The sequence below is a fragment of the Gavia stellata genome, chromosome 5, assembly GCF_030936135.1.
Source record: "Gavia stellata isolate bGavSte3 chromosome 5, bGavSte3.hap2, whole genome shotgun sequence".
Classification (NCBI taxonomy): domain Eukaryota; kingdom Metazoa; phylum Chordata; class Aves; order Gaviiformes; family Gaviidae; genus Gavia; species Gavia stellata.
In genome coordinates, this window is record NC_082598.1 from 28,209,243 (window position 1) to 28,231,091 (window position 21,849).

The following is a 21,849-nucleotide window of genomic DNA, read 5'->3' on the forward strand; positions in this document are numbered from 1 at the left end:
CCTAAATTGTTTTTTCCAGGTGATTTAAGAAACTGTAACAGCGCACTGACTGTGCTTAGACTTTTACTTGGGTTTTCAGTAATACATCATGACAAGGCCTTAAATACGCAATAGTTGACTGTCAACAAGACTGGACAAAGCTATAGGAAAAACGTGATGCCTCTTACTTGTCTTTTAGCTTCCTGAAGCGAACGTGTTGGAAAAAAAATAAACAAGTGTCCCTTTCTCACAACTATTACAGAATTCTTCTGCTAGGCACATATGTGGGATGGTGTTTGTTCAACTATCTAGACATAAGCACCTAGTGCTTGTCAAGATGCCTCAGTGTATCTGAGCTGGCATCCTACTGCTGTTCCAAGGGGATTTGGATATCCTATAGGTTGTGTCTAATGTCAGTCAGGTTTATTTGAATGTGTATGTTTAGGTAACTGAATTCAACCCTCAGTTGTTGAACATGCTTACTTGCTCCCTTGCTCTTTTTAACTAGTGGCCTTTTGGGATAACTGTTTGGAGTATAAAATAATCTTTTGTCATAATAGAACTAGCCTTTCTGACTATTTTTAAGCCCTTGAGTTTAGAGTTGCTGAAATGTACTGTAATTGCATTTAAGCTTGCTAAAATATTTTTCCTTTTCATAGTATGGTGGAGACATTACAAGAAGAATGAAGCTTTTAAAGAGGCAGGCAGAAGGGAAGAAGTTGATGAGAAAAATTGGCAATGTGGAAGTACCAAGAGATGCCTTTATGCGTGTTTTAAAGAGACAAACTGACAAATAGAGATCAGTGACGTGCAGCTGATTATTCTTTCAACTTTTCATAGACAGTAGCATAATGCGCTAATGTATAATTTATCACTGTGAGAGGTAACATATTTGACTTTAAATGGTGTAAATTACATATATGTGGGAATATAAATTGAAAGGACTATGTACTTAAAATGTACAGATACTTGTAGATGATGATGAAATTAAAGTTATTTAATTTGATTTGACTAAATCTAAACACTTTCATTGTATTGTTTTTCGTTCTATTTCATTGTTTCCAAACTTAACACTTGAATTTTAACATTATGTTTTATTTTTGCATTGCAAGTCTTTGTATGAGAGAACAGGAACAATGTGACAAAAAGTTTATAAAAATAATTGAAAGGTATGTATAGACAAACAATGCTTTTTTCCTTTTTTTTTTTAAATGTTTGAACTGTTGTCACAAAAATATCAAGCTACTTCCTGTTTTACTTTCTAAAGTTGCTGTTGTCAGGAAATTGTGATAATGTTGGGAAATCATGTCAGGAAAAACTAATCATGACTTTTTTTAATGTACCACACTATTTATTTTAAACTTGTTAAAGTGTGTCCATTTACTGTGAATACAGCCTAGTGCTATGCTAATCTCCAAATAAATCTATGTTTTAATATATTAAAACACAAGGTATGTAACTACTCCACCAATAAGACCAATTCAGGCCCTAAAGAATTCCTTTGGTATGAAGGTTTGGTTAGAACATGTCTGAGTATATTTGTTGAAGTTTTGCTTACTGTTCACATACTAAAAGTTCGTCAGTGAGTTCTCAGTTGAAAGCTGTAGTTAAGTGTGCTTAATATAAGTTGTTGTTTCTGGAAGTGTAAACAAAGCAATCATTAACACAAGTTAATGACTGTGCTATATACTGTATTCACAACTGCATACCCACCTCCAAAACTTTTGAAGCTGCTTTTATTTTTCAGATCTTCAGGGACTAATTTGGGTCTTCACAGATCTTCACTCCTTGTTACTAAATATATTTTAAAGAACAAATTGCTAGTAATACCTACTAAAGTACTCAATCACCAGGAAGGCTGCTCTTAAATTTAGGCTTGTAACTACCATTTGAGATTCATTAACCATAAGCTAGTTCTTTTATTTCATCCTGAGTACAAGGATGAATTGGGAAAATTCTTGGAGGGATGGAATTGAACTGGACAACTTCAGGGGTCCCTTTCAACTTATATTACTCTCAGAGGCTACAGAAAAAGGAGGGAGGGGATTTTTGATACTTCAGTGGTTTGGGGTTTTTTGTTGTTGTGGGTTTGTGTGTTTTTTTTTTTTTTTTTTAATTTGTAGCTGTTCCAGCTGTATTGAAAAACCAAAGATCCGGATGTGAACAAGGTATCCCATATCGCTAATAAAGGCACATAAGCTGTTGCTACTACTGCTGATCCTGAAGATACGAAGGATGCTGTGGACAAAGGCTCTCTATAATTAACATAATTATTATTCCTCCCCTAAAAAAGCTAGCAGGAATGCTATTTTCAAAGATAGTATTTAAGAAAGTACAGAGCTATCTTTAAGAAAATACAGATACAGTGGTATGTGCTAAGAGCAAACGAACTATAGCAAAATTTTTTTATATTTTATTTTTTCCCCTTTAAATGGACCTAAAAGGGAGAAAGTACTGGCTCTGTATTGAGGAATAAGGCAGAAGCTAAAGGAAAGCTAGAGATTATCCAAATAGTAAATCTTTCATACAGTTGCTGAGTATGGCACATCAAATATATGTTACCTAATTAAATGAAAGTTACATGCATGGATAAAGCTGCCTTGGGAATGAGACTAGAAGAACTCAGCCTTTTAGCCTTATTATAGTCATCTGAAGAGAAAAAATACAAGTTTGTAGTCCAACTCTGAGAGGACTTGTACATGATTTCAGTTTTGAGAGCAAGGACTTTAACACTACTAACAAGTTCATTTACTATTAAAACAGTAAATGAAGTATTAAGAACCAGGTCTTTTGTGTCAAAAACTATCCAGTCACATACTTTTTCTTTGGTTCCCCCCCCCCCCTTTAAAATCTTACTGAGAAAAGGGAGAATAAAATGCTAAGTAGATGTGCCAGGCTAAGTTACAGAGTCTACTCATTTACCCAAGAACCCATAACTTAAAACTCAGTGAACTTGAAAATGCTTGCTTCGCCATTTAGATTTTAACAATGGACTGCAGGGTAAAGGTAAAGTTTAATGTAACTTACAGGGATTTTTAGTAGTTGACAAGTTTGGAAGGTACTGTCATTGAAGAATTAGTATTTCATAAGAATGTAATTGGAACTATCTTAAGGACTGAAATGATAGAAACAGTGTAGTAGTATAAAAAAAAAGTCATGAATTTACAGGGCCTAGAGTAGAATTCTACATCCAGTAGAATTCATAACTTAGAAAAAAGTTTAACAACAGAAACCAAATCATGAAAAGAAGCAGAAACAGTCTTAGCCCCCCTCAGACAAGTATGGGTACTACTGTACCAGTATTTAAACTGGCCTGTGTTTCACAAAAGTTCCAATGGTTATGAAGGGAGAAAAGAGATTAATTCTGTGGTCTCATGTGTCTTGAGAGAACACAAAAAAGGGCTTCAGTTGGTAAGGTTGGCAAGAGAGGCAGAAGACTGAAAGGTACTCTGGAATAAAGAACAAAAGTAAAGAGTTGCAAGGAAAAGCTTTTAGAAACAGGGATATAAAAGCTATGGTTTTCCACTCATGCTTGAACCTAAATTCTGTTGTTTCCCAATTTTGTCACAACATGGATCATGATCATTAAGATAAAAACATGCTTGAATTCCTTTAATAGTAACCTAAATTCAAGATTATTTTTAGTCTGACACTTTTTGTAATACAAGTGTTTATTTTATAAAGCAAAGACTTTACTTGGCTGTAAAGACTAAGAATGGCAAGCTTAACACTGCATTTTGTGGGTCATGTGCTATGCATAACAGCATTCTCCTGAAGCGGTCTTTTAAACCTTTTCCCCCCAATGTTGCATTACGCTTCAAAAATGCAAGTGCAAAAGTTGAGTCTTAAACCTGAAAGCCTGTTTTAAATCTGTGCTTGTTCAATCTGCTGTTACGAACTGAAACACTAGGCCTTGCTTCCTATGCTGCTTGGGACAGGCTCTTCCATTGTTTTGTGATTTCATAGAATCATAGAACACTCACTCCAGTTTAAAGGGGCCTTGACAGACCATCTGGTCCAACCCTTTATGGGAAAGGTGAGCCTAGATGAGATTATCTAGCACCCTGTCCAATTGTATCTATCTTGAAAACCTCCAGCAGCAGGGACTACCACATCCCTGGGGAGGTTGTTCTAATGAATGATTGTTCTTACTATAAAAAAAATATTTCTTACATTGCAATGAAACTTTCCCAGTGCAACTGGTACTTGTTGCCCCTTGCTTTTTCCATGTGGCTCCCTGTGAAAAGAGCCTCCATCTTCTTTGTAGTCACCCTTTAAATACTGGAATACTGTCATGAAATCCCCCTGAGCCTTCTCCAGGGAGAAAAGACCTAACTCCTCATCCAGCAGGTTCTCCAGATCTTTGATCATCTTTGTTCCCCTCCTTCGGACCCTCTCCAGTCTGTCCCTGTCTTTCTTGAATTATGGGGACCAGAACTGGACACAGTACTCCAGGTACAGCCTGACAAGCACCAAGTAGAACAGGACGATAACATATCTCTGCTACTAATGCCCTTGTGGATGCAGCCCAAGAGCCAATTTGCCTTTGTTGCTGCGGCAGTACACTGCTGACTGATGTTCAGCTTGCTGTCCACCAGGTCCCTCTCTCAGCAAGGCTGCTTCCCAGGGCCACAGCCTGGGGTCTTTGCTTATTCCAGCCCAGGGATTTCAGCCAAATTCCTGTTAATGCAGCCCAAGGGTCTTTGGGACAGTATTCTCAACTGTAAAACAGGACTAATATGGTTTGTAATAAAGGCTACCTGACTATCATTTATCTAGGTGGTAAGTTAAGAATTGGTGAAAGTATGCTTTGTTGCACTTTCTCCCTGTGAGAATTTTACACAAAGGGTATGTTCCACCCTACCAAAAAAAAAACCCTAAATCAATAAACTTTTAACTTCCTCCTTAGGTGGAAGACAACACATGAAACCCTGAAATACTTACTCACATCATTAGAAACAAAACAATTTTGAAAGTATAGATTTATATTTGTTTTACTTGTATTCAAAGTAGGAAATAACATTCCCTGTAACAGCTCAATGTTTATAGTGATACAAGAGAGGTAACTGTTACAAAGTGATTAACAGTTGACTTTAATGATCATGTATTAAACTTGCAGACATTACATTCCTGTAAATTAACCTCTTTTCAGGCATTTAATAGTAACATCAATGGTACAATTAAACAGGTACCTCCAGAAAGGAACATTTAGATTTTTACTTATGTATAAAGCTCAATTACCAAAAATATAAAAATCCTAAAGTAATTTGAAATACATGAGAGGAAAAAGTGCTATGGCAGAAGTTTAATATTTTTATCTGTGGAATAAGTTACAACTTTCAAGAATTGGGTACATTTTTAGGCACTGTTTTTGTATTTTTGCCTGAATTGTACAGCAGGACTTGAGATGCCCAAAAACTGTTTAAGATAAATTTAAGGCAACCAAGTGCAAAAAGCTCAGTGTACATTAGATGTAAACAGAAAATTTCATAGTAGAAATTGTACAACTACTACAAGTCCATAGTATCAACAGAGGCCAAAACCATCCTGCCTAGAGATACAAATGCAAAATGTAGTTACACTAATCAAGCCAAAAATTACAAATTCCTGGAAATAAAATATCATTTTCTCTAATACAAGGCAGATGCATTACATTGCTGTGCTAGAATAAGTGCTCTGCTTTCCCCCCTTACGTAACATGCAATCTCCCACAGGTTTACTCTGTTCCATTTAGTAACGTACCAGCCAACAACAGAGCTCTAAGTCTTAAAGCAAAATGCACAACACTGCAAACAGATGGAATGTGAATGTACAGATATTGGACCTTTTAAAAAATACAGTACCTAGGATTCCCCATTCAAAGTTTTCAGCATATTGCATAGCAGTGAACTCATCTGCTACCTAAAACTGTTGCTGTTGACCCACATGGAGTTCCTCTTCAATTCTTCCTTCAGTTTTCTTTCATACTGTACAGTGGGTCCACAAGCTTATTGTGCACATGCATTAAACCTTGGGGGGAAAGCAACAATGCCAGCTTTACATTAGTTATACTTTTTCAACATGTCTTTCTATCCATATTTTTATTTGGAGCTTGCTTCAAAGTATACATGTTAAATAGTTCACTGAAGAGAGTAACCATGGCTACTTAAAGTAGTTTAAAATCAGAAGTTAAAGACTGCATATATATTCCTGTATCACTTGAATACTATTGACATCTTCAGTATAAAGTGAGCATGGACAAGACAGCTCTCTGATAATAGACTCGTCAACAAGTACATCTGGAATACTTCCAAATTAATTGAATACATGAGATCCACCCATCTTTGTATTAAAAACTGCGTAACAGCAACATAAAATTCCCTCATACCACAATTTGTCATAAAAAAATCAGATGTACACATACTGATACTTTTACTTACAGCTTGAATTGCAATGTTTAGCATTGTGGTATTACTGTCTCTGTGATTAATAGTGTACTTGTGCTCCTGGACAGGCAAAACCACACTAGAAGTATCCAGACTGTTAATGCAGATTCAGAACTTCAGTAATTTAACTGTTTTCTATTCTAGCTGGGCTTTTTTTGGTCATATACAAGTCATCCATAGCTGCAATTCAGGGATTTTTTTTTTTTCTATTCAGATGCTTTAATTTTGGAAAGTGCTGGAAAGAGCAATTAAGAAAAAAGGTGCTGCTTCCTTTATTTTGTTACAACTTAGTAAAAATGTTACCTACAGCTAGGTATGTATGACATTCAGTCACTGGTATGTTTTTAACCTCATTTCACCTTAAGGACTAGTAACAGTAACTGATCAGTGTTCACAATCTGCAAAGTAAAAATCCATTTTAGCACCAAACTAAAGATTAACTTCTAAAATTACAAATTCAAGTAATATGCCACATTAGAAGTAGAGACTTTCTTAAAAACCATTAAAGAAGCCTGACAGTAGTGCATATTTTAGTGATTATCTATGGCAAAGAATATTCAAATATCTTTGCTACATGATGCATCTGGAGGCAAACTTAGTGTCACTACAGCAAAATGAAATTTGTGTAACTATACAATCTGAGGTCATTACTTTAGGTTACCACAACAAAAGGCATTTTATGCAGCATCTATTTTTAATCAGTGTGTGATTATTAAATATAAAATGCACATGTTACTATTTCCTTCTCCAATTAGTGACACATTCAGCCATACTAAGCAGCCAACACACCTATAACTGACTCAAGAATCCATCTCATTTTGTCTCTAGAGGTAATTACTTAGCTTCAGATAGTTGTGCAAAAAACCCCCAAACCCTTAGAAGGCAACATAACTAAAGAAAACAGTTTCTTAGCTCTCATGAAGGATGACTATTGGGTTGATGTACATGGGAAAGATCAAGTCAGTAATATTTTTCAGGAGTTTAACAGTAAGTGAGAAAGTACTAAGTATACATTTAATAAAAAACCCATTTGTACTGGAAGAGTAACAGCTGCACACACTACTCAAACTAGACCCATGTTTTGAACTTTAAAGCATTCCACTTCCTACCAGTGTTTTTCTTTTCTAAAAAAGGGAAATGAAAAGGAGATAATTACCCACTTCCTAGAGGCATGAAAAATGCTTACAAAGTATTGCCTCTGCTGTATTTCATGAAGAATATTTAAATCCTGTCAAATTGTTTCAGGAAAACAGTTAGAACCAAAAGCTCTTTCTAAAGATATGCAGAGTCCTCACTTGACAGACGCCAAAACAATTATTTCTAAGGAAAGTCTCACTGTATATTCAAGTATGCTTCCTAAAACTGTATACAGTTTTAAGAAGAACATGCACAAGTATGGAAAAACTATCCTGAATTAACTTATCTGCAGACTAGTTAGTCAATTCAAAATTAATTTTCTGCTTCATTCTGCAAGAAAGTTACCTTTCCCTTTTCCAATAAGAACAAGTACACTTAATTTTAGCCTCTAATAGGTTTTCAGAAAGTTAGAAAAAAATGAAGGGGAGTAAGAGTTATTCTAGTTACCAGCCAGTGTGGTACTCAATTATCAAAAAGATTTGAAGTTTCATATAGTACCTTGAGATCTTTTTAAATGGTGAAAAAATCACAGTAAATAGCTGCCATAATTAGCAGTCATTAAGAACTACCTAGCTTCTTCTTAAGAAGTCTAACCTGAAGATCAAGATTCAAAAATCATTGCAAATTTGACCCACACAGATTTCTCCTCCATCTTGAAATGGGATAATCTCACTGATTTCAGAATAGGTAAAATTAAGCAAGTTTAAAGTAAACAGTCTTTTTAAGAATTATATTGCTTTGTATTACAGGGTAATTAGATACAGTGTGACACAATAGCACACATTCATATACTGTAGCCCTTGATTTTTTTAAAGCAATGTTCAGCATCATTCATACCTAGTAATTCTATATTAGGTTTATATCTTCCCCAAGCAAAGCTTTTGTTTATATGAAATACAGGATAATGTTTAAAATTTATCCAAGCAGTTAAAGAAGTTTGTCTTTTAAAACAACAATAAAGTACTATCTAGCAGTGTGATACATGTAAAAACTAACACACACAATACATAGCAAAGAACAAATGATATCTGGATAAAAATCACAGTAATGCCAGAACTGCAATCTAATACATATATGGACACTAGTGATACAATGCTCTAAAAAATAATTTCATAAATTACAGGCTTGATCTCAGATGCCTCAGCTACTACAAGTATCCATGCTAGTGAGAAAGATGAGTAATATACAGTTGCATTTGCTGTGCTAATACCTTTAAGAGAAAACTACTTTTCTCAGCTTCTCCAGTCTCAGTGAAACTGAATTCACATCTAGGAACTTTCAATGACTATCAAAAACCCCAACTTTAAACTTGCCTCAATATACCTACTACAAATACGAAAAGCACAGTAAAAGGCTGCAATGTATTAAAAGTCAGTATAGATTGTTATGCTAATTGCACTTAATGAAAAACGTTCTCAGGTGGCTTCAAAGTCTGTATCACACATTTCAAGTTTACTAGACAGCACATTACAGCACATAGCAAAAGCAGCATGAAAATATATCAGGATTAATAAATGTATCAAGTTTTCTTTAAGTGAAACTTTCCAGTATATTTAAGACCAGTATTCTGGAACACCAGACTGCTGTTGTTTCACATACAGTCGAAGCTTACTGAACTATCATTTCAAATTGGAAGCAAAGGAAATATTTTTTCCAAAGTAGATTTGTCAGGAATGTGAGGAACACAAGTTATGCCTCCTAGCACTTTTCCATTCACAAGAAATAAGTTAACATTTACTATTTTGAATATACAACATTATACATTAGCTACTGTAAAGTGTTGGAAGGCTCAGACTTAAATCAATATAATTTAAAACTTTTTTTAAATGTGTGCAACCTCTGATTCAGTGCTCACCTTTAAAGTACTTCACAGTTTTAACTCTTAATTCTAAAGTAGCATCTTCATCACACACGAAGATTGTACGAGGGTGTTGCTGGAAAGCAGAAACTGTCCACATATGATTGACTCCTTCTTCAATTGCTTTGTACAATGCAAAAGCCTTATGTGCACCTGTTATAAGAATCATCACCTGCAAAACAAAGGTCTCTTTACTTTCAATCCCAGTATCAATACCAACTAGTCTTGAAATCAGACACATGCAACTAGAACTAAATGAGTTCTTACTTCTCTAGCATCCATCACTGTACCCACACCAACTGTTAGCGCCATAGTTGGTACTTTAGATAAGTCTCCATCAAAGTATTTAGCATTTGCCAAAATGGTGTCCATTGCTAAAGTCTTTAATCTTGTTCTTGAAGACAAACTTGATCCGGGTTCATTGAATGCAATGTGGCCATCTGGACCAATGCCTTTTCAAAGTTAAAAAAAGTAAATCATTCCAGACCTGCGAGTCAACAAATATCCTCAAACATTGTAAACGAATAAAAAAGTTTTAGGACTCAGCCGTTCCTTTTGGTTCCCCATTTTCAATAAAAAGCATTCAAAACTTAATTTCAAGTAAGTTATTAGAAAGTTGGACACCAACCATTCTCTTTTGGTATTCATACTGATTCTTTGTTAGTCACAGAACTTCCTTACACCATAACTGAAAAAAGTGGGTTTAGCTACGTTATGAAAACAATGATTAAAGAATCAGTGTATTTGTTAGAATCACGGCTAACCATAGAGCATTTCCTCATACCTCCAACAAACAGATCAATCCCCCCTGCTTCTTCAATTTTCTTTTCAAATGCATCACATTCCGCCTGTAAGTCTGGAGCATTCCCATCAAGGATATGAGCATTATTTGGATCTATGTCAATATGCTTAAAGAAGTTATTCCACATATAGGAATGATAGCTCTCTGGATGATTTCTGGGAAGCCCTGAAATCATTTAGAGTGAAATTAACATATTACAAGATTTAACCAAACAGCCTTAATTCCGGTCTATGTGTAACCAATGTAGGGCATGCAAGACAAACTTAAGAATGAAGTCAGATAAAGCAATATTTGAAGTTATATTGAGAAGAAAGATTTCATGTTGGAATGCACAAGGTAAATGGCTTACATTTCCTTTGCATACATCATATGCAAGTACAAAGTCTTTAAAAGAAATGCAGTCACAATACTACGTGACAACATACTTTCTACAGAAGTGTTGTAAAGTAATTTAGAAGCACTGAATTTAGCTCAGGATCCACCTGGACTAATTTACTATTTGCATTTTTGTGGATGAAGTAATAGAGAAAAATGCTTAAGATGACCCCATGTACGTAAGTCTAACTTAGAAGTACAAACATACTAGACTGTGTGCTTCGTCAAGTATTTAACAGTTTTAATAAAGGAAAAAAATTACCAGTATAGTGTATTCTCCAACAATTAGCACATCTTACCTACATATTCATCCATGTTGAAAGTCTTTACATATTTGAAAGACAGATCGCCATTCCTGTGATATTCTATCAGCTTTTTGTAGCATCCCAAAGGTGTACTCCCTGTTAAATAAAGTTTTTCTACTGTTCTATGTATCTGCACATTTTCAGTGTATTTAAATCTCTTCAGTCAGATTTTGCTACAATGCTTTTCAACATAAAAGAAATCTGTTATTTCTCATTTAGTATTTCTCAGCTTTTCAAACTTTACCACAACTTTTTACACAATGATAGAAACATAGTTCTAGGTTTAGTAATTTACATAGGCTTTGAATAAAACTTGCCTGTTGGTAGACCAAGTGTGAAATATCTTCCTTGACTTGGCTTGAATTGGATAATACGATTACAGATGTATTTTGCTGCCCATTCACTAGCCTGATCATAATCTTCAAGAATTACTAGCCTCATTATGGCCGTGAGGAACTTGTGTGATAAAATAAACTTATACCTGGAGAAAATGTCAAAGTTGTAAAAATAAGCACCATATGAGTAGTTGTAAAACTCTTAGATTACAGGAGATAAAAAATGACCTTTTATACTGATGATGTATAGTACTAAATAAAGTATATTTCACTTGCATAAGCATATTGCACTCTTGCAGTCCTAGTTCAAGCTGGACTGTTGGACAATCGAAAGAAAAGCTACAGAATCCAAGTGACAGATTACAATCAAAATATTTATTAAAAGTCAGAGACTAATTTAAAGTACCTTGTAGGAAAAAGCTAAAACAAAAAAGCTAGAGCAAGCCATTTTGAACTTCAATCTTTTAATTAGTTGTTATTGTTAGAAAAGAGGAAATACTCTGACTGAAATAAAAGCAAATAAGTAAACAAACATTGAGATTAACTCCTGTTTCTTATGACCAGCTGAATGCTTAAAATTTCAAAAATAAGGCCCAGAATAACATCATACTTCTATCTTCAAAATAGATAATTGGAAGTAAACAATTAAAACTCCTTTCACTCCCATTCTAGCTCCATAACAATGCTTCAGGAAGCTTATTAACCTGCAAAAAAATTAAAGCATTAGAGATATTTGAAATCATGGTAATTCACAGGAAAAAGTACCTATGAGGTCACATTTTTTCTTTTCAACACAACTTTAAACAGAATTCAGTCATTCTTTAAAGGCTCTGATTTTGAGTACAACTACATCTACCATTAAGATAAATATCTAGAAAACAAGCATGCCTGTTTAAAAGTACATGAGCATCTCCTGCATTTAAGTAAAACTCATTTTTCCATGAGTTTCTGCTTAACAGAGTCAGGTAATTATCAGAAAAACTGAAGCTCTTTAGCCAGTTTGCATTGTATTACTCTTCTCTTCCCAGGTCTAAGCATGCTTGGCATTAGCCAGAAAACAACATAGCTCTCAGAAGCCTAAGGCCAGCTAAGCGCCAAACCACCACTAGCACACACTACTCTTAGCTGACCCAAAATGAGAGGTCAGTTTTCGAAGAAATATGAATTAAACCGCAATAGCACTTAATAGTGTAACATCCGTTCTTCACACTAAATGAGGAAGGAAACGAACACCACCTTTTGCTGACTGCGCTGCCGACTGCACCGCTTCCTCGCCCCGGTTTTACAGTAAAACTGTGACAAGTCAAACTCACCTTTGCTGAGGAAACGCTATTCCACAGGTACCGAAAAGGTTAACACTCACATTTTCTCGAGGAGAACAGAAAAAAAGGCCACCAGAAGGAGATCCCGCGGTTTTAGGGCAGCCTCATAAAGCTTAACGAATCTACCCAGAGAACACGGTGATGCTCGCCCAGAGGAGCGACCCGCGAACGGCATCAGAACGACGGCGGATTTTCGTCGGAGGGTACTTTTTCGGGGGTTAGTGAGTCTACACGGTTAGGGGAAGAGACCTACTGCCGAACCGCCCCCACCCCACCAGCACAGCCCCCCCAGGCGGCCCCAGGCCCTGCGGCCTCCCCCTGCCCACCGCCCAGGGGCCTGCGGGCACCGCGGCATCCCGCACGGCCGGCGGCGGGGCCCACCCTCACCCCACCAACGAACAGGACCCTCTCCAGCCCCGCTCACCCCCAGGAGAGACCGCAGCAGTCACAAGCAAAAGCAGGGCGGCGCCGAGCGGCACCGAGAGGGAGGACGGGGACCCCCACCTGCCGGAGCGCCCCACAGCACTTGCCCCTCCGCCGCCAAGAGAACCCGGCGCGCAACCCGGAAACACCTGGCGAGGACCGGAAAAAGCCTCGCGGGTGGGCGGTGCCGCGCATGCGTGGAGGCAGCGGCCTCTTTACGGCGGGGTTTTTGGGCTACCAGGACTGGGCCCCGGGAGGGCGGTTCTCTCTCCTCTCCTGGCACCCCAGAGCTGTGGGGGAGAGCCTTCTCTTCCCCTCGTGAGCCCTGTTCTCTGAAACGTATGCTCAGTGTAGGAGATAACTTAATTGTTTTCTTATGGTCAAGTATCCATCTGCGCTTCTCTCTTCATCAGCTCCCTGCTATCCTTCTAGGATTGCCTATTCCCTTTCTCTGCATCCTTGGTGTTGCCAGCTAGTGCCCCTGAACGGGCGTTACAGCAAGAAGAGCCATTTGCATTATCCCCGTTTCCCTTGGCAGAGCAGCGACATTCAGCTGTCTCTCAGGTTTCCCATCTCTGTGATCCCATTCCCAGCTCTACTCTGTAGGTGCCCTACTGTATATTCCTTATCCTACTGTAGTCCATTGGCTTTGTTCATCACTCTGCACATGAAGTTGTTATAGGAAATGGAGATCTTTCACACAGGTTATGCGTGTTTCCAGAACTTGAAAATTCACTATGTTCCTCACTAATGAAAAACTCTTAAAATTCAGATGTGTCGTGGTTTAGTCCCAGCCGGACTAATCACCACACAGCTGCTCACTCACTCCCCTTCCTCAGCTGGACAGGAGAGAGAAAATATGAGGAAAGGCTCGTAGGTCGAGATAAGGACATAGGGAGATCACTCACCAATTACCATCATGGGCAAAATAGACTTGACTTGGGGAAATTAGTTTAATTTATTACCAGTCAAAATCAGAGTAGGATAATGAGAAGTAAAACCAAATCTTAAAAAAACAACACCTTCCCCCCACCCCTCCCTTCTTCCCGGGCTCAACTTCACTCCCGAACCTCTTCCCCCCCCGAGCGGCGCAGGGGGACGGGGAATGGGGGTTGCGGTCAGTTCATCACACGTTGTTTCTGCCGCTCCTTCTTCCTCACACTCTTCCCCTGCTCCAGCGTGGGGTCCCTTCCATGGGAAACAGTTCTCCACGAACTTCTCCAACATGGGTTCTTCCCACGGGCTGCAGTTCTTCACAAACTGCTCCAGCATGGGTCCGTTCCACGGGGTGCAGTCCTTCAGGAACAGACTGCTCCAGCGTGGGTCCCCTGCGGGATCGCAAGTCCTGCCAGCAAACCTGCTCCAGCATGGGCTCCTCTCTCCACGGCTCCACAGGTCCTGCCAGGAGCCTGCTCCAGCATGGGCTTCCCACAGGATCACAGCTTCCTTCGGGCATCCACCTGCTCCAGCGTGGGGTCCTCCATGGGCTGCAGGTGGATATCTGCTCCACCGTGGACCTCCATGGGCTGCAGGGGGACAACCTGCTTCACCATGGTCTTCACCAGGGGCTGCAGGGGAATCTCTGCTCCGGCGCCTGGAGCACCTCCTCCCCCTCCTTCTTCACTGACCTTGGTGTCTGCAGAGTTGTTTCTCTCACATATTCTCACTCCTCTCTTCTCTGGCTGCCACTTCCCGGTTTTTCCTCCCTTCTTAAATATGTTATCACAGAGGCGCTACCACTGTTGCTGATTAGCTCAGCCTTAGCCAGTGGCAGATACGTCTTGGAGTCGGCTGGCATTGGCTCTATCAGACATAGGAGAAGCTTCTAGCAGCTTCTCGCAGAAGCCACCCCTGTAGCCCCCCCTGCTACCAAAGCACTGCCACGCAAACCCAATACAAGATGATAGGCTCCCCCATGTTGCATATTCTCCAGGAGGTCAGAGAATATGTGATGTACTGTTCTACGCTCAGTGGAACTTCTTGCACTTTTTCGTGCTGCCTCTGAATTCTGAGCAACCTTCTGTGTCTGTTGCCTTTTAGCAAACTTGGCAACTTTGTATTAGACGTACTCTCAGACAAATTCCCTGTCTTTTGTGAGCATATTCAATTCTGCCTCTCCTTGTTCGTATGCTAATGCATAGGGTAGATGCAAAATGCTCTATATGCAGTGAGTGTTGTTGCTAGCAATTAGGCAAAGTCTTAATTCCTTATTAGGTTTCATTGAGTAGCATGACTAGAGATTTCTTAAAATCTCACATGGTATTTAAAATCCCAGTGTTTTTCTGTTGCTTTTTGAAACAGTATTTCTGTGATACATTTTTTCAATTTTTTCTTAATGACCCTTCTGTTAAGTATTAAAACATTTACTAGTCATGGTGATCTGATTTTTATATATCTGGTATGATCAGGTGATTTTTGTATTGCTTTTTTTAAACATGCAAATCTTTAAGTGTCTAATCTCTGTTTTTAAGTGACTAGGAATTTAAACTGGATGTACTTCAGTAGTAACCAAGCTGCATCAAGTTTTACCTGAGGAGGGCCACCTGAACTTAGAAGGCTGAATCCCATCTTTTAACAAAGTAGTTATCCCTTCAGAGTCTCTGCTTTTTAATTTGAAGAGCAAAGGATCCTGCTCAAAGTTGGGACCTATGAAGGAAAAGGACTCAAATGGATGTTGACATGCAGGAAAGACTCTGAGAAGCCCAAAAGGTTGCAGTGAAGATATTTGCCAAGTAAGGCATTAAATGTAGAGGTTGAGAAACAGATAATGGATGAAAGGCTTAAAAAAAAAAAATGCGAAAAACCACAAACCCACTGAAGAAAACAAATGAAAAAAAGACTACCTCTTTTCCCTTTACTGAATTAAACTCTGCTGTGTACAGGATGTGCAAATCAAGAATAAGGATACAAAATAACATAGCAACTGAAACCTTTCAGAGGGTAATGACTGGGGAGAAAGAGGAAAACTGCAGTGGAGAGAAGTTAGGTGGGTTTGTTTTTTTTTTAATTTTCAGAGCTCTGAAAGAATGTAAAGAGAGTGGTAGTTACCCCGGTATTCCTTTTAATGCCACAGGGTCAATAGCCTTCTGTTTTTTTCTGACTAAAGCTGCACTTCTGGTAACTTCATTTGTCTTCTTGACATAAGCCTGAGGGGACTGAATCCACTTGGTAGCTTTGCTTACTTGTTGCAAAGACTGAAGATATTTTCACATGCTCATGCACACCTGTTCTTGTCACAGCTTTCTTCAAAGCTTCCTTGGTTAGATCTCGCCATGTTTCTACAAGCTGGGGAGTACATGGCATGTGATGTCTTTGGGTTTTACGTTTTATGCAACAATCCTGTTGGAACTATTTTCCAGTAAAATAGGAAACATAAGATTCTGTGGTACCAGGAATAGCACCTAGTAGCATTTGGCACCATCTTAATTTTCATAGGCAAGGCTTTGAGTCTGTTTATGAAACTATACACAGTAACAAATAAGCACCCTATGCTTTTGTTTTCCGTTTCTGTTCTTACTTTCCACGCGTTGGTGCTTCCTACATGGATTCTGGTAGAATCTGTACTAACACAGACAGTAACCCAGCATCAGCTGGTTCTGAACATAAGAGTCGATCACTACAGAGTAAGCATTAAAGGTGATGAGGGGAGGGGCGCATGACTTAAGTATTGTATCATTACCCCATTACCTTATTGCTGGTGAACTCTTCAGTTCTTCAAAGTAGGGGTTCAGTGCTGGAGTTTGCTACTCAGTACTACTTTATTTTGCTATGCAGAGAGAGCTGATGCTGATCATTTTCCCCACGTGTGTCTGGAGTGCCAGGATATTTCTCCGCAAGCATCTCTTTCAAACATCTCTGCCTGAACCAGCAGGCAGAGCTGCCTGCTACATTCCTTCCAGATCAGATCTTTCCCTCATTACTGATGCAAGTGTCAGCTGCCTTTTAGGTATGAGTGCATAAATCGATGGTTGCCTGTGCCCTTGCAGTGGGGAATATTCTTGATGTATGCAGGAACGTTGTTGAAAGAAATTTCTGACAGTGCTCTCAGCTGCTGTTTAAGCCTGTTCCTTTCAGGGTGCACAGTTTAGAAGTTCACCATTTCTATCCTTTCTTATCTCTCTCCCCTCTTCTAATCTGCTCCTTCCCTGTGCTGAACGAGTGAGACTTTCCAGCCATATTCCTGGAAGGGCTGGGCTGGAATGCGTACAACAGGTAGTCCACTTGATTTGTCTGGTGTCTTTTGTGAACTGAAGCGGTACCAAATACAGGGTCCTTTGCAGGCTTAAGCCAAAATTTGTGCCCCTACTTCAAGCACTGTGTGATAAGGAGCTGGGTTTGGTTTTTTTTTTCCTTTCTACAGGGAATCCCTGTTTGGTCCAGTGCTTCATGGAACTTTTGTAAGTGAAGACGACTGACTGTATCCAGCATGGGGTGCTGTGATAGCTGTTAAGGAGCAAGAGTGAATGACAGGGGATTTGCGTATGGGTATTTGCTCAGCATGCTGACTCTTGTCTGCCCAGTTAGGCAGCCTGATTAAAGCATGGGTGGGCTGATTCACACCATCTGCAGGACCATTGCCTGAATGTGGTCTGCTGAGTGATGAAAGGAATAAGACATCTGTCCTGGGTGGTTGAATTCTAGCTAATTTTAAGCATCTCCTTCAGAAAAATGTGATAGCTTGAATATGGAGGTTTATATGGAGCGAATATATGAATATGGTGTCAGATGAGTTGCAGCCCAGGTGGCAGTGTCAAAATTTAGCTAGCATTGGTCATTTCAGATTCTTACATAAATAGACTTTCCATTTCAACTGCACACATGATGGGAAAATCAATATTCTGATTATCTTTTCTCAGGAAGTCACAATGCAGGCACACACTGTATCTGTAGTCCTGTGCCACAATATACTGTCAGGCAAATAGACAACTGCTGGCACTTTTCTGCCTCTGCCATCATGGTTTGAGAGAATAGGGAGGCCACAATAAAGTGCAGAGGAATGGGAGGGCCTGGCCCTGATGTTGACTCCTCCATCTAGAATAGCATATTGCCATGTGCTGCACAAAGCCAGTGAGAAAGCAGCAGAGTTAGTAGGTGTTTCTGTAGAGATATTAATGAGATTGGGCACACAAATACACAGGGTATGTTTAATACTCCATCCTATTCCAGCTATGCACATGGGAAATAAGTTCCTTGTTTTTTCACAGCCAGCAAACTTTTTACTAGCTTATACGAAGGCCATCTAGTGACAGTCAGCTCAGTGCTTGGGCATGTTTCTGGGTATCTGTAATTTATGAGTATCGAGAAACTCTGTGGGTCCTTAGTGCTCATGAAAATGTTTTCCTTCAACAGTGTTTGTGCAAAACTAAACCTGGATTTAAAGTTCCATGCTAGGCTTTCGAAGATGATGGGAGATAACCAGGAAAATCATGCTCAGTGGATTTTATTAGTACTTGTGAGGAGAATAATGTTGCATCCCATTTAATACTGCTCCTTTTTTTGAAACTGACTTTGCCTTTTTTTAGAAAAGCTTGGAAAGACCAGAGTTCTAAAACAGCTTCAAGTTTGGACTTACTATCTCTCTCTGTGTTGAATAAACCTTTCAAATATTACCTTTGGTATTTTTTTTAAGATTGTTTTTTTTTCTTAAAATGTCTTTATTTCAACAGACCGACTTCATGTGAAACGCGCTGCCCTGTTCATCCGCCGTAGGGCGGGGGGCGCGGGGCGCTGCCGCGCCGCGCCCGGCAGGTGGCAGCAGGGGGCCGCCGAGCCGAGCCGAGCCGAGCCGAGCCGAGCCGAGCCGAGCCCAGCCCAGCCCAGCCCAGCCCAGCCCAGCCCAGCCCAGCCGGTTTGTGCAGTGTTCTCTCTCCTCAAACTGCTGCCTTCCCTTACGGACAGTTTCTGCTTCTGCTGTGGTTTTGTGGTCGTCTTAACCTCTGAGTTCAGCATTACAAATCATTAGTTCGTTAAATACTCAATGTTAAATACCTTGTGCCTTTTAAAGTCTTACTTACTGCCTTGTTTCTTTGCTTCAACAGTTGGCGTGAAATGATAATAATCAACTTTATGCCCCTTAAAAAAAAAAATAGAATCCAGTAAAATGGAATTAATATATGATTTTTCCCAGGTAATTTCTCCCAATTTATACAACTTTATTTTTGGAAACTGATGGTATCCTTTGCTATGTTGGCCATTCAGTTAAGGCTGGTATGGCTTGAGCAGATCAGAAGTATATTTGCACTTAGTTTGCAGAATGTGCAGCAAACTAGTGATGGATGTTTATCTGGATTGACTTGGCATTTATTGTGCTACCATTTTAACCAGAGGCTTTCTGAATCCACTTAGCACTTAGCTATAACAAACCACTGTCAAGTAGAGCTTAGAAAATAGTTATCCTGCAGTTCAGTTGCTGAAGGTCCTACCTGGGTCATTATTTTCTGAAGGGAAGATAATGGTTGTTGCCCCACTTGGGGATGTTACAAATGAACTGAGAAAACAGAGAAGGCTTAAGCAAATTCTTGTCCCAGGAGAATTCTTTTTTAATCCCTACAAACAGGAGCGGCTGCCTGTCCCCAGAGGGTAGGCTGTTCGCTGCTGACTGTACCATTTGTGCTTGTGTACATACCTGCTTCGTGCAGTTCCAGAGACAAAACAGCAGATCTCCAGGTGAGCCCTGGTTACAAACCCTTTTTCTCCCTTAATGCATAGCTGACTTTTTTTGTGGGATTTTTGTTCTCATACGAGGACCCAGGGATCTCCTATGGGAATGCAGGTGCGTGGCTGGGGTCGTTACCGCCCATCCTACCCTCGTCCTGGGACCAGTCAAAATATCCCTCAGACTGTGGCACTGGAAAGTACTGATCATTCTCATCAACTTGTTAGTATAATTTTGAACTTCGAGAGGTATAAATTGTTACAAAGTTAAATATGTCCTTTAGAAATTTATTTGTATGTCATAGTTACCTTAGTCTGTTTGGTTTGAGTGGTCACGTGATGAAACATGGTATAAGAGAGGATATTTGGACATGACAAAGCCTCCGGAAAGTACCTTTTATTGTACCAAACAGAAATAGCCCATTATTTTAGTTGACTTGTCTGATTTCTATTGCCACCTCTCAAGCTAAGGGGGTGGTGATCAGCAGGCAGAGAAGTTGAAAGACCTGAGGCCAGAATTGTCCCTGACTCTCTAATACTGCATCCTTTGTTTCTTTAACAAAGTCCTTGTAGAGCCGGGCTTTCCAAATACATACTCTTTTTTGAAGATCTAAAAATATATAGAATGCAACCCATGTACTTCAAAACCTATAAAATCTACTCATATTCTACAAGTAGGATAATACTGGCACAAAAGACAGAATATGAAAAAATGTGCATGTCTTAATTCACCTCAAGGCTAGTGCAGTTTGGGAAGGGAAATAAATTTGTGGTTGACATTACCTTTGGCTTTAAATGTTGTTTTTAGCAGGCACTCAGAGAAGCTTGAAACTATGCCAGGGTATGGCTTAGGTAAGCAGAGCAGGCAGAAAGGATCTGCCACTCCAGCATCTCCTGCATTTTCTAGGAGCACAGTGAGGCAAATCACGCGGTCACAAAGTAGGAAAGGCAGGAAAGCATGGTCAAATGCTTAGGATGGCTACTGTTTGCTGAGCTCTCGGCACCTGGAGTTGCACCCACAGACAATTCGACAAAAAGAGTAACTTCCATTCCTTTGGGCATAGATGTAAGGGTGATGTAGGCATGACCGAACAACTCACACAAGTAGGGAGTTATGGTATGTCACTGGTCTTTGGTTAAGAGAGTTTGCATACAAGACTTCATGTGAGTGTGCCTCTCTGTGATCAGTGTGCCATCCTTAAAAATCACACTCATTCCACCTTCCTCTCATAGTCTTCCTCTGCTGAGGCTTTATCATGTTTGACATCCTCTTCTGGCAGGAAGGATAGGGCCTCTCTTAGTCTTGCTTTGAACTCTGTAGACAACTGCCAAAGACAGTTTTCAGTGAGTAATTTGTTTAGCTCCATATAAAACTAGTTCCAGGCTTCTGGAGCTGTCACGCTGCTTGTTGGCATTGGGCTATTTTCATTCTCTTTGGCGATGTTTATGACAGTGCCCCATTTCAGTTAATTTGTATGTGATCAGTGATACGAGTATTTTGCTTGTTAGTGGAAAACTTGTGCTTTGTGCTGAACTCCTTTCAGAAGTTTCAGGTTGTTTGCTGCCTGTGTTTAGTGGGACAGCAGCTAGTACATGGGGAGGTGTTTTCTTCAGGCTGCTCTAGCATTCCCCCAGGATGTTTAGATAATGCAGAAAACAGGCTGCATATTACCTCCTGTAGCTTTCTCTGAGGGACAAAGGGTACTTTGAGAAAGTACAGGACATACTCTGGGAGTTGGAATGACCTGTGGGTTTGTAAAGCATTTGAAGAATTTGTAGATCCTGGGCCTGACTTGTGCTGTGTACAAAGCTGTGTCAAAGCTCACTCTGCTGTGTTGATCCTGTTCTCACCTTAGGGTTTTTACCTCGGAAGAACTGGAGACTGTGCTTGTGGCAATAAGATTGTGAATATAAAACAACGTGGGGCAGGCTCAGGCCAGATCTTAACATGAGTAGACCTGCCCATACCGATTATTTGGATTAGCATATTCAGCATTTTCAAAATGTTTTCCTCTTTTCACCTGTGCAGAAGCAGAGATGTGAGTTAAAAAGGGTGCACATTTGTGAGTGATGACAGCACAAAACTTGCAGAAACATTTCTTGCCATTTGTTTTAAAATTCAATAGGTGTAAAAAAAAATCTGCCAGTATGATTCACCTCTAAATTTTCTTAGCCTTATTCCTAGGACGACTGTCCTCGTCTAAGAGGAATGAGCCTGTGTTTCTAACTGCTTG

The 21,849-nt window shown here is 39.5% G+C and overlaps 2 protein-coding genes across 5 annotated transcripts in view; one reads left to right on the forward strand and one right to left on the reverse strand.

The window, feature by feature from the left end:
* GUF1 (GTP binding elongation factor GUF1) overlaps positions 1–985 on the forward strand; it is a 22,730-nt gene extending 21,745 nt beyond the window's left edge. The window contains exon 17 of the mRNA XM_059817542.1: positions 639–985. Coding sequence (XP_059673525.1) covers positions 639–776 — 138 coding nt within the window. The 3' untranslated portion in view covers positions 777–985. The remainder of the gene's footprint in view (positions 1–638) is intronic.
* The window catches only part of GNPDA2 (glucosamine-6-phosphate deaminase 2), a 15,441-nt gene extending 3,226 nt beyond the window's left edge, over positions 1–12,215 (reverse strand). The window contains exons 1-6 of one of the 4 annotated variants that reach the window (XM_009814728.2): positions 11,199–12,215; positions 10,876–10,977; positions 10,184–10,366; positions 9,667–9,851; positions 9,397–9,571; positions 4,983–5,988 (exon numbers count right to left, since the gene is read on the reverse strand). In XM_009814728.2, the coding sequence (XP_009813030.1) occupies positions 5,930–5,988; positions 9,397–9,571; positions 9,667–9,851; positions 10,184–10,366; positions 10,876–10,977; positions 11,199–11,322 (828 nt within the window). In that variant the 5' untranslated portion in view covers positions 11,323–12,215 and the 3' untranslated portion in view covers positions 4,983–5,929. Of the gene's footprint in view, positions 1–4,982; positions 5,989–9,396; positions 9,572–9,666; positions 9,852–10,183; positions 10,367–10,875; positions 10,978–11,194 lie in introns of those variants that run through there. The other 3 variants (XM_009814726.2, XM_059817544.1, XM_009814729.2) reach the window with 3 other exon arrangements.
* Between the last annotated feature and the right edge of the window lie 9,634 nt (positions 12,216–21,849).